We start from the raw sequence: 12,847 nt of genomic DNA, 5'->3' as shown, positions 1-12,847 counted from the left end.
GATCTCCATTTCAAAGCAAATCAAATATTTTCCATTTATTAAAAAAGAACAAGGCAATTGTTTCAGAGATTTAATGCAAAGTTTAACTGGTTGCACTTTACAAAACATGCTTGCCAATTTGATGGCATAAAAGTTCTTTTCTAAAAAAAACCCCACTCCCCAACCCTTTTATTAACCTTTCATGCCAGAAATGTGCATTTTAGCTATGTTCAGTTATGGACAGTACATTAATCCATCCAGCATTAGTAACATACAGACAGAGGTGAGGTAAACTCTACGCTTTCTCATAGTGGCGAACAGCAACCACATCACCAAAGGTGAGAGTCTGCAAGTCCAAGGAAAACAGGTATGTTAGATGCTGGACCATTTTCCATAATTACATAACACATATTAAGAAGTCCATAGTAGGACAAGACATTACGTAATTTATACAAAAACAAGTTGGTCTAGATTATCAGTATTTTAAATGAACAAGAGGCAAAACCTCAATGTTATGGTTCCTATACTAACAATAACTTTCTCCTTGTTACTTTCATACCCAAGAAACACATAATATACATTCTACAAGTCAACTAAAGTGAGATTAGAAGTGATCATTTAATTCTTCTAATTTTGTGCATGTAATTTCTTAAATATAGTGTTAGTGTAATACAGATTTAATGTTCATTTTCTCAAAGCTGATCACATTGCAAAATATGCAATCTAAGATTCAAAGCCTCTGTATCCATATTCTACAAAATTATATTTAGGCATATACTTAAGGAGAATCTCATATTAAAATAAATGCATTCCATGCATGTATGTAGCTAAAACTACCAAATATTTTAGTTACTGCAGTTGTTTGTATAGCTGTTTTCAAAAACAGACATTTTTCCTTGAATGACCTGTCACATTGTGTTGCACTGACTATATGCTTTAAAGTTTTAATTATTTGGAAGCTCAAATAATTAAAACCAAACAGGATTTTAAAAATCTACACAGACCCTCTTTGAAAAATTTGGAAAACTGAGCTATTTTTCTCCAATAGCCAAATTACATAAATTAATATGGCTGAAGAGATTTTATTTTTGAAAGTTACATCTGTATGCCAAAAATAAGCATGAGAAATGTCAATCTGGACATTGGATTTAGCAACTTCAGTGCCATTGTTTCCATGCCATACTCCTGTTCCTGAAAAGTCAGGAGGAAGATGTGAATTTAAAAACAAGAAAGATTATTCTTCACACAAAAGTGCTATTTTAATCATAGTTTTTAAATAAGCTGGGAAGAATAATCCCTTTACTATTAAATGTGAAAATGCTATTACCTCATACAATATTTAAGTTATATTATTCTAGGGAAATACTTACTCTAAGTAATTAAATATTATTTACACATGCATATATAAAACAAGTCTTAAATATAAATTAGCTCTGGTCCAAAATGGATTATTGCCTATATAATGAAGAATGTCATGTATTGTAGCTCACCAGAGCTGTATTTTGTTTTGCTTGAGCATTGACATAAACACTAGAAAGCGCTGATACACCCTGGAAATCAATAACCTGGCCTAGCTAAAGCCATTAGCATTTTTTCATTTGTCAAAACAAAGAAAAACACCTGAAAACTCTCTGCCAGCTTTCCTCAACAATCAGTTTCAAGTTTTGTATAGGTAACACTATCTGTTCAAAAAGCTTGAGATAAATGTAAATGAGGAGTTTTAGCAGTGTATGTAAATGCTCAGGGATTTTTATACTTACCATAACCATTTTGCCATCCTTTATTTCTCTAACAAAGTTTGTCTCTTTGCCATCCCATTTCTGTACATGCACTAGCTTGTCTCCATCCAGGGTCACAACTGACTGAGAGATATCAGAAAACACAAAGACACTCATTTATTTGGAGTATGTGAGATTCCGCTCACATATGAAGCACGCAGTACTCTACTGAATTCTCTTCAATAGATGCATGTGGATCTAGAATCATAAAGTAGTCCTAGCCGTTTTAAAACCAAACCCATGAATTGTCCTTGTTTTAAACAGGAGCTCCACACAATTCTTGTTTCTATCAAAGGATGAAATGAGCTATTCCCCGTGAATTCCAGTCCCACATGAACCATCATTTCAGATGCGCCTAGGGATAACACTTGTTTTAAGCCCCCAAAGATGCAGGGAGAAGGCATTCCTTAATTTCAGTCAGAAAAAGTTACACCAAATGAGCTTTAGACTTAAGTTACTTTGGTACAAAGATAAATGAAGAGCTAACAGAATTCCTCCACACTGGCAGGTACAAAGTGAGCTGGAGACATAATGTATTGCTTCAGACAAGATATCGTGCACAGAGACAAGTAAGACACAGTCTTGTCTTTTTTTTCCTGTCCTTCACAGTGCTACAGCCAGCTGTAGCACAAGTTACATTCTCTTCCTTTGACCCTGCCATGCTGAGAGAGAAGACCTTCGGGGGGGGGGGGGGGGGGGTGAAAGGAAAAGAAAAGGAAAAGAAACAACGGCAGCCTGAAAGTTCACTCACTTTGCAGTTTCTGTCATCTGGGGTAGTTTCATCAAATTCCTCTCCAAGTTTAAAGCTGATTTCTGTATTTTTGAAAGTACTCTGAGTCCTGATCACTACTTTGTCCCCCTCGCTGCTGATAATCACAGTGGGTTTGGTCACATTCCCCACCTGCCGAGTAGCGAACCCCACTCCTAAACCATCAAGGGAAAACAGAAATCTGTCAGACATTGCTTTCTTTACATTTTTGCCATGCATTGAGGTACAGAAGCTTAGTCCCCTGCTCCACACCTTTAAGCTATCACACCAAAAAGCTACTTTCTGCTTCACTTTTCTCCTTATACCTAAACTATCCATCATGTACTCCCTCCACACAGATGTAGCTCTGCATCTTCCATTACCTCCATGTGCTGTTTACTCAAGAGCAGCGCATGCCAAAACACTGCCCCTGAATCGCTGACAGCCCTTTCTGCTTCTGCAGATGAAACTCCTCATCATTCCAGCGTAATGGGTTTTGGTTTAGTTCACCTGCAGGCAGCACTTGCCCTTATTTCACACGCTCTCTCTCAGTCTGCGGCACCTTTCGGGGCTCCCCCACGCAGGGTAACGCACACGACCGCGCTGCAGCCCCCGCCCCGTGCGAGGGACCGACACCAGGTTCACTCTGCTCCGGAGGAAAGCAATGACAGAGCCCAGCAGTTGCGGGCAAAGCCACCCACACCTTCCCCTTCCCAGCTGCAGCCCGCGCCGGGCGGCGCATGCAGCCTCTCCCTCGGCTCTGCTCCGCAAATTGCTCATATACGTGTGTGTGTATGTGCGTTGGTGTGTATTTTTTTTCAGTGCGCTGCAGAAGTCCAAATGCGCGGTCTCCTAAAAATCTCGCCGCCGCACACCGCCACCGTGGCAGCCGGCGGCGTTACCTACCCAGCGCCTTCATGTACTCATCGAAATTTTGGCTGTCCACCAGCTTCCACGTCGCACAGAAAGCCTCGACCATCGCGGCCGCGGACGCAGATACCGGACGAGCACCACTGCAGCCGCGCTGCCGCTCAGCCCCAGATATAGGCGGGGGCGGGGGGCAGCCGCGGCCCGCCCCGGGGCCGGGCCGGGGGCGGTGGGGCCGGCGCCTACCCGCCCCGCCGGGGGAGGGCGCTCCGCCAGCCCCCCACCCCACCCGCAGGGACCCCGGGGCCTGTGGGGGGCCTTGGCAAGCGCCGGCGGGCCCGGAGAAAGGATGCACAAAAGGACATTGAGCCCCGCTTCCGAGCGGCTGACAGCCCCAAAGAAAGGGGTCTGGCGAGGCGAAGCCCACGTCCCTGCCCCGCGGCGAGGGACTGCTTAGAAACAGCCGAGCGTGAAAGAGGAGCATGACGCTCACAGCTCTGCGGCCAAAGGGCTCCCTCCTTCCCGCCCGGAGGAAAAGCGGAAAAGGGAGAGTGCTGCATTCACGTACGGCGCGGTATTACTTGCGCCAGATCGCCTTAGCTGGGACACCCCTCGGACCCACGTTATCCCTAATAAGGTGACCACTAACAAAAACGAGACACAGACAACAAACACGAAATACTCTACTGAATAACAATACAGGATAACGCCACTACAGCAAAACACCTTCTCCTTCTTTAGAGGCTTTCCCATTAAGATTTTTGAAATCCAGTTTGGTACTGGATAAGAAGCAATCACATCCCCCCACCATCATATGGCATTTATCCCAACGCTGTCTGAATTTGCTGTTTGCTACTGCTGACTGCAAATTACCTCTTGCCTTCAAAAGTGACAACATTTGGAAACTTTTAGAAAAGATAAAGAAAGAATAGAGCATAAAGCTATTTCAGCTATAAGATTTTTTTTTCTGCCAGAGGGGGAACGTTTTTGTTCTTCAAGTTGTTCTTTGAAATTTATTCAAGGCGCTAGGTAGTGACCTTGTCTCTTGAGTGTTTTTCAGAAAGTAGCCTGGCGCTGTGGGACAAGCCTTGATGTCAGTTTTTCCAGACCTAAGGCTTGGATAGATTCCAGAAGCATGAATCTAGCTCTGTAGCTCTCACAACAAAACGCAGGAACTAAGTAAAAGGGATTTTCTGTAACACAGGAACAAACCTCAGCAATTTTCTACCTGGTCTAGCTATAAAGGAAGCATAAATAGTTGCGCATATTGTGCATAATTGCATTAAAAAATTCTTAATATTTTTAATTGGGTTTTGACTGTCATTTGCATTTCCTTCAGGCCCTTTTAGTACGACATACTCTCTGAGTGTAGGGCAATGAATGCTTCTGGTTGATTTTTATTTTAAAAATACCCTTTGATTTTTCCTCAGAAAGACCTAACCCCTCTCTCTTGCCAGGGATATAATTCTAATTCTTTTTAACACATCACACAGTTTTGGTTGGTCTTGGTAACCTAACTAGGGATATGGACTAGTGCATCTATTTCTCTTTAACCTCAGCTCCCATCCACCTACTTTGAAATGCAGACAGACACGAAAAGTGTCGATGGTCATCGATGCCCTCCTGCAGCTGCTCAGTTTATGTCTGGCCTGCTTTTCTGATCTGTATTTCTGAGACACTCTTTGACTAGTGCTCAGAAACCCAGGGACAGTAAGAAGGTCACTTGAAATAACAGACCCCCAATAGTTTTCCATAAGGCTGGAAGGAAACAAGTCCCTTTTTGTCCCAGTAAATAAATGCTGTGTCTCCAAAATATGCATAGAATACCAGCCTTACTGGTACATCTCATACTGATGTCCACAAATCTCTGTAGTCAGCCAGAGCCTCAATAAGAAATGAGGCGTGTACTTCGTCATTGGCATTGTCATGGTATGTGCACATGGAGCTGACGTTGTGCACAGACACCATCAATGACTCCAGTTCAGTCCGGGAACTGCATTATCTCAACACAGCTACATTCTCAGGAAGTTAGCAATGTTCACCACCAGTAGGCAAACCACTGCAGTCATGGCCTCACAGAGCTTCATCACTGTCGCTCAGGCAGTTGATGTGTGGGTACATGCAAACTGACCTAGTCACTCATCTACTTCATCCGATATGCACCATAATCAAATCCTTCCTAAATGGTTTTACCAATATCTTCCTGAACTGACAGTGTCTCATGGCCCAGTACTGACAGGATGGAGTTAATCTACTGTTTATGTAGATATTATCTGCAGATACCCTGGAGCCTCTGTTGATCCTCCTGGTGCAGATCTTCATGTGTGCGCATAGTCCTGGTAGAGCTTTTTCCTCTCTACTCGTTGGGTCATGTTGCTCAGTACCAGCCTCATGGACTTTGTGTGGTATAAAACTCCTGAATTAACTTCACTGCTGGTAGCTGGACTCCTTAAGGACACATCTGTCTTACACCTTCTATATAGTACTGCAACCCGGCTTTGGGAGGTAGCCACTTCAGGATTTTTCATCATTTAAGCATTCACACTTACACTTATGGCTCAGTTCTACCCGGATTTCTGAACCTACTTAGCTAACAGAAGCACACAGTCTTAAGCAAAACATATTCCATAACGCTTCACACCATGCTTTGGATGTAAAACAGAGTGTGCTGAAATGTCCATGTTCCTTCTGTTGCTTAGATAGATTGTCCAAGTCATCACACCAGGTTTTATGATGGTGAGATCCCAGCTTTCTGTGTTAGTGATGAATTGGAAGCAGGATAAATCAGCACTAGGAAATGTTCCATTACTGACACCTTTTTGGGGTGACAAGCCACAACCAAAAATGGCTTCCATTGCATCTCATGGCCCATATTTGCTTTTGTGTCCTTATGTAAGAGCTGTGTTAATGTCAACAGCTAGTACAGGTCATCTTTTTGAGCTATGTAAATGCTCTGCTGGCTGGAACAGGGATAGCAGTGTGAAATACACTGACCTGATGAGAATTTTAGTTTGTGGCTCAAAGATGAGCTTGACGTTTCTTTTACACTGTCAGCAGAGTTTGAAGGTTTTAACAGACTGTGTACCAACAAGCAGAAAAGTCTGTGTGATGAAAGATGTCATTGGAGATTCCTCTCTGGGCAACCTGGGACTCATTCTCATTACACGAAACTCTTTACACCACTTCAGCAGCATAACTCATCACATTTGAGGTCTCTGTAAGGACCTGCTTGAAAGATGTAAATGAGCAGGTCAGCGCTGTGGCAAGACAGCACAGTGTAATAGATAATTCTTGCTTCCAAAGGCCATCCAGGGTGAATGGGGGACTGCTCTAACCTTCTGCCTTCAAATACAAAACACAAAGTTGCTTTTAGTTACCTTTTCCCACCCATTATATTCCTGCTTCACATGCCTTCCTGCATTCAGAGAATGAGGCTCTCTGCCTCAGGCTAGCTTCGTTTCCTCCTTTTACATGTCCGTCTTTGAAAAAATAATGCACTTGTTGAGAAAGAACTGGGCAGCACAAAATGGCTGCTAGGCTCATGTCATAGAAAAGATTGACCAAGAAACTCTCATGTGTATTCCTCGAAATCGGTGTTGGGAACTGTTGAGAATCTAATCAGTATGGCCAGTCACTAAGGGCTTAATAGATTGGTTATGGAAATGCAGTGAAATTGGTGCAGCTAATGTTTGAAGTCAGATTTATCTTTCTGCTGTGTACCTCTGTAGATCCAATACAGGAGTAGCACTCTTGCTACAGCAATTCAATTAAACCCATTCTTTCACCATGCCGGTAATATAATAGCAAGAAATAAAATATCATTCTATAGAGTTTGATCACTAGCTAAGTGGATACTATGTTATAAGACTTTCATATAATTTAGTGATAACTCCATTATTCAAATGCTTCTGTTGTTTAAATAAAACTAACTCAATTTTTCTTGTTTAACATCTGTTACTGATTAACAATGCCCATCATTATAGGACTAAATGAGGAATCCTGGGACAAAGAAATATGTTTCAAGCCAGATTAAAATATAGTGCATTCAAGAGAATGGCACACATTTTGTTTGTCTCTCCTTCTGTCTTTGTCAAGATACCATTTCAGACTTCTTTCTGCTATGCAGGATTTCAGACAAACCTCAATCATAATTGGACTTTTCAAAAAATACAGAGTATGCTTCTTTAAGTGTAATTGATAAGGTAAGGGTAATTGATAGCTGTAGTGAGATATCAACATAGGATGCTAATGGGGATTAGGAGCACAGTTTCACTGTTACTTCAGCAACCATCACTGATGCAAAACCAAAGATGGATCAATAAAAACCCTAAATTGTACAAATATCTGGAACTGCAGAGCATCCTGTACCCATGTATGCAACAAACAGAAGAGACACCAAAGCCGAACTGCCTGATATCACTCAAAAGCATTTTAGGTATTAAATCCCACTGAAAGCTTGAAAGTGATTCAGGCTCCTGAATCACTTAGGCACACTGGGAATTTTACCCATGCAATTTTCGAAAATCTGATCTCTTAATATTCTCACTGAATATTGAAACATATAACATATATTACTTTCGAATTAAGCAACCTGAAAGTAATGTGTAGCTGAAAACAGAAGAGATTTCTTCCATTCATGGACAACAAACTAGGGTATTCTCTGCACATTTTAACCTGTTTTGAATTCCTGCTGTAAATCTCAGTGCATCTCTGATCTCAGTGTAACACAGAAATGGCCAGATTTTAGTTGCTATTGTGTCAGATGGGATGATGTTACTTTAGGGCTGAGTGTGATGTGATTTCATGGTGCTGCAGAAAAATCTAATGTCAAAAAAGGGCAGTAGAATGTCCTCAACTAAAATTACTTCAAGTGTCCTCCAGTTATCTAAGACATTTGCCAATCCCACTAATAAAGATAAACTATTTCAGTGTTCTTGGTGAGTCATAGAAAATAACTAGGTTGAGTCTATTGATGTGCTGCTCTTTAGAAATCCCAGCTTAAGCAAAGGTGATAAATGTCTCAGGGAGAAGGCACTTGTGTGGCTGCACAAGTGGTATAGAATTGCCCTACGTACAAAGCAGCGGTGCAAATGAAGTTTTGTGATGCATAAATGCCATGGGAAGGGCTTTGCTGGAACTGAGGACCCTATGGCTGGCAAGGTAATGCAGGCAGGAGCAGAGGAGGCACATTTACACCAGATGCCTTTTAAGAGCAAGGCATACCTTAGGCAAAGCTTAGGAGCCTGTTCAGCAGACTTCCTGCCTGCTGTAGAAGTTCAGCTAAAATAATGCCAGGACTGGCTAACATCAGAGCATTAGCTAAGATTTAATTCTGGTGTCTCTTGATAACTGGTGAAAACAAAGCGGTCTGTGAGTGTGCACTTCATTCTTGCAGACTCTCCCTTAGGTTACAAATTGGTGTGATGTGAGATTAGGAGAGTCCTGACTACCCACAGATACCTCATTATGAACTATCAGACATTTATTGTGATTGGTTAAGCCGGTAGGACAGCTGGACTACAATGGTTTAAAGAAGGAAGCAAATACTACTAAATATCTCCAGGGTCTTCTCCGCTTCTTAAAGTATTTTGGCAGTTGTTATTTATCATCTATTATTACTATAGCTACCCTTTAAAGGACTCCAAAGTCTGAGGCTCTTCTTAAAGAATTAGGCTGCACTGAAGCCAGCTACTTTCCTGGCTCGGAGCTCTACTTATTGAAGATGCAGTTGTTTTAACCTTGTACCATTAGTCTTTTAGTTATTTTAATGTTTGCCTTTATTTTCTTTTGTGCTTAAGAGAAAAACTATTACAAAAATCCAAAATGTAACAAAAGTGTCTAATATTAAGTATCACTTACAGTACCTGTCCAGTTATTGTAAAATCAATAAAAGACAACAGCTTTCCAGACTCTTACAATTTCAGCATGGCCAAATATAAAGTCACACTGAGGAAGAAAAAAACAGTCTTCTAAATAATCAACCAGCTATTTTCTGGTCACTAATAACTGAGGGAAACTTGGAAAGCATATAAATAAGCTGAACACATTAAGTTAAAACAATCCTTATGTGCATAGACAGAAGAATAAATAGCACATAGGTTTAAGATGTCTTGCATTTGACTTGTTGCAAGTGATTCTGGAAGACTTCTGTAGATTTGGTGTTCAGAGCAGCCCAATTAGAGTATTAGTAGACTGTACTACAGTACTATGGACTACTACTCTGTAGTAAGGCCCAAGGATTCTATGTTACAACAAAGATAGAGAATGATTTTTATCATCATCAATCCAAACTTGCACAGTATTAAAGACACAGGTGATTTATAAGTGTCCTATTCTCCTTCTATAGCCTTAGAATATGCTATGGAGGCAGTCTAACACTTTCTAAGTGACACTATTTGACATTCAGTATAAGCACTCTCAAGCTAAATTCTCACAGTATAACAAAAGACAATTCTGTAGTCTGTGGGGCTGGATTTAAGAAACTTTTGGAATAACTCAATGTACTTATGTTCTGTTTGTCCACAGTGAAGCTTCTCATTTGCTGTGATACTCTGCAATCACACCCAGCATCAGCTGAGATTTAGATAAAAAGTAAAACAACTTTTATTTGACTGAATTACAAATTTAAGTAAATAACTAAATAAGATTTGGAAAACAGATACAACACAATAATAGGCCTCATTAACAACCTGCATTTGGATAAATTCCCAGAGTTCCCCTCCACTCCATCCAGCTAAGGACTGACATGACAGTCACAGCTTACTAAAGCCCAAACTGCTTCCTCAGATGACGCTCGAACCGTGTTCATCTGGGATTGTCTCCTCTGAATGGGAATCTCTCACCTGGTGTAAGCCCATTCCCACAAACTCCTAAACTCACAGGGGGTCCCAGGGAGTGCTCATGCGCCTCTGACACATTTCCGCATTCCACAGCCTTGATTAGTGATTTAATTAGGTTATCGATTTCTGGGCCTACTGTTAATGGAAAGACTTCTCACACAGATTAGGAAGAGGTGCTTCTGAAATGTTACCTCATGCTGGGTGATCTAGTATTACGCACCTAGCTTGTCAGTTCATTCACAGAGTGCAACCATAATCACAACCCTGCTTTGCACAGTGGTTTGTGAAAAAGTGTTGAGTCACTTCTGAGTCTTCATGAGTCTAAATACATAAATGCTCTGGAACACATAATTGTAGAGCAACTTACAACACTGTTGGGTTAATATAGTTCATTACCAGCTTTAAATAGAAAAGAGTAACAAGACAAGCCTGGGGACAACTTCAGTCACCCCTGCTGTTTGGAGACAATCACTGAGAAAGAGAAATAAGAGCGGACTCTTCAGTCCAGACACAAAGATATGAAAACTCTAATCACTGGAAGTTAAGCTGAGAGAAATTTATATTAAAAATGATGTGTGTATTAGCTGTGAGGAGACTTAACCACTAGAACAACTTTCAAAGTGCCTTAATAGATTCCTTGTCCCTGCAAATTGTAAAATACACTAACAGCCACAGCTATTAGACATGATGCAGGAAGTAATTCAGAGAAGTTCTATATCCTGTATTATGCAAGAAATCACATGAGATGGTCACAATGGGCAAGTCTAAACTAGGAAAACTGAAAATACATCCAACTTCCTGAATGTAGATTCATATTTTTGTTGATAAATCCAGACTCCACTCTGGCAAAAGATGCAGATATGTATGGAAAATAAAATAGGTATGTAGTCCCTGTCTGGACAACCACTGGATTCATATCCTGGACTGCACTGTAGCAAATGCCAGTGGGGAAGTATAGATGCATCCACTATTCCTTTAATTCCATCCATCTATGTTTCAAAAGATTTTCCCCTCAGTGTGGTTGTGGTTAGCATAACCCGGAGCCTCTATGTATCACAAGCTCCTTAACTAATTTCATAGTAGTTAAACAGGGCCTCTAATAGCGTCTTCCCCCAGAGCCTTTGAAACATTGTTGAACAGGAGATCTTTGCTGCAGCAGAGGTCAGCAGTAGCTGAGCATGTAGGAGGCTGACTTCCTTACATTAAGACTGGCTCAGCTCTTATGGTAAAAGCAGGGATATGCAGAGGAAGCACGTGACACAACTTTCACTCCTTTAACCCCTTCTCACTGTCCTTCATCTTCCCCACCCTCACACTCCTCCTTAAATATCAGCATTTTATTTTATCCTTTATAAATATACCTAGGAATTTGCACTCAAAACAGTCCACATTAGAAAGAAAAAGAAGTTGCAAAGTCAAGAGTTCAAAGGCTATCTGAAAGAACAGGCCTGGAAGAAACTTATTTCAGCATCTTACATTGCAACACCAGCTTTAATTGCCTGGTCACATGCTATTTTTTCTGGAGAAGTTTTTGCTCTCTCAGTGCTTAAGACACAGTGTATTCAAGGACTGGCTCGGGGCTCCTTAGTGAGTCTGGGTGATATGTAAGATCTCTACCTGGTGCTTACTGCGAAAAGTAGTGGTGATCTCACTGTTAAGATCTTATGGTTGTTGTACGCAGTTGCACGCCATCCTGTTCATTTGTTTCTGTGCCCCTTTCTGTGTAATGCCGACTTGCCCTTCTGCTGCCTGATTTCATTGAATATGGAGGCAATTAAAGAGATTAGTTTCTTACATTAGACATTGAAAGCACTAACCTATGCTGGGCATAGTAGGCATAGGTGAGCAAAGGAAGGGGACAGCACTGAAGAAAGGAATTGAATAGACTGATGACTATGGATAAAAGTCTTATTTAGCTGACAAGTTACAGTCTGTGTCACAGATATGTCTTAGGTATTTAGAGGCCCACCTGCCCCTCACTGTCTATCACAGCCAGGCAGGAGGCCTGCAGGCGCGGGGTGCTGGCCTAGCGCAGCCACGGGGCCGGTGAAGGTGGGCAGGGGGGCAGCCCACTGCAAACCTTCATCTGCCCGTCACGGCTCTATTTCAAAAAAGCAGGAAAATATTTCTGATTCAAAAAGCGTTCAGATGATGGTGTCTCCTTTTAACAGAAAGGGTGGGCACGTGGAGGACTAAATCTCATCCCTTGGGGCGAGGTGCGCCACGAGCGTGACCGCCACGGCGGGCGCGCGGCGCCCTCTGCCGACACCAGCAAACGCGGCTCCTTCGTCTCGGCGAGAGCCGGGCTACCGGGGCGTTTTTGCCCTGGTTTCCTCGCGGCAGCGCCGCGTTTCAGTTCATACCAAAGGGAGCCCAAAGTTATCATTCCTGAGGAGCTGCCAGGCCGCGGTGGGGGAGAGGAGGGGGCGGCGAGAGGAAGCGGGGAGGGCCCGGCCGCTGGCCTCGCGCGGGCTCGGGCGCCATCTTGTGCCAGCCGGCCGCTCCCTCACGGGTGGGAGGGAGCTGCCTCGGGCCCGGCGGCCCGGCGTGCACGGTTGGGCGCTGCTGCGAAGCCTCTCAGGCGACAGATGTTCTCGTCGTCTGGGAATACTGTATGTTTTGCAAGAAAACTATTT

The 12,847-nt window shown here is 42.4% G+C and overlaps 1 protein-coding gene across 1 annotated transcript; it reads right to left on the bottom strand.

Annotated features, from left to right (window-relative positions):
- Window positions 1-56: 56 nt before the first annotated feature.
- FABP7 (fatty acid binding protein 7) lies at window positions 57-3,562 on the bottom strand. Its single transcript, XM_026105109.2, has 4 exons — window positions 3,412-3,562; window positions 2,509-2,681; window positions 1,740-1,841; window positions 57-325 (listed from the first exon to the last, which is right to left on the bottom strand). Exons 1-4 carry the CDS (start codon window positions 3,482-3,484, stop codon window positions 275-277), a joined length of 399 nt encoding a protein of 132 aa, XP_025960894.1. The 5' UTR covers window positions 3,485-3,562; the 3' UTR covers window positions 57-274.
- Between the last annotated feature and the right edge of the window lie 9,285 nt (window positions 3,563-12,847).

Source organism: Dromaius novaehollandiae, chromosome 3 (assembly GCF_036370855.1).
Source record: "Dromaius novaehollandiae isolate bDroNov1 chromosome 3, bDroNov1.hap1, whole genome shotgun sequence".
NCBI lineage: Eukaryota > Metazoa > Chordata > Aves > Casuariiformes > Dromaiidae > Dromaius > Dromaius novaehollandiae.
This window is presented reverse-complemented; position numbering and strand designations above follow the sequence as displayed.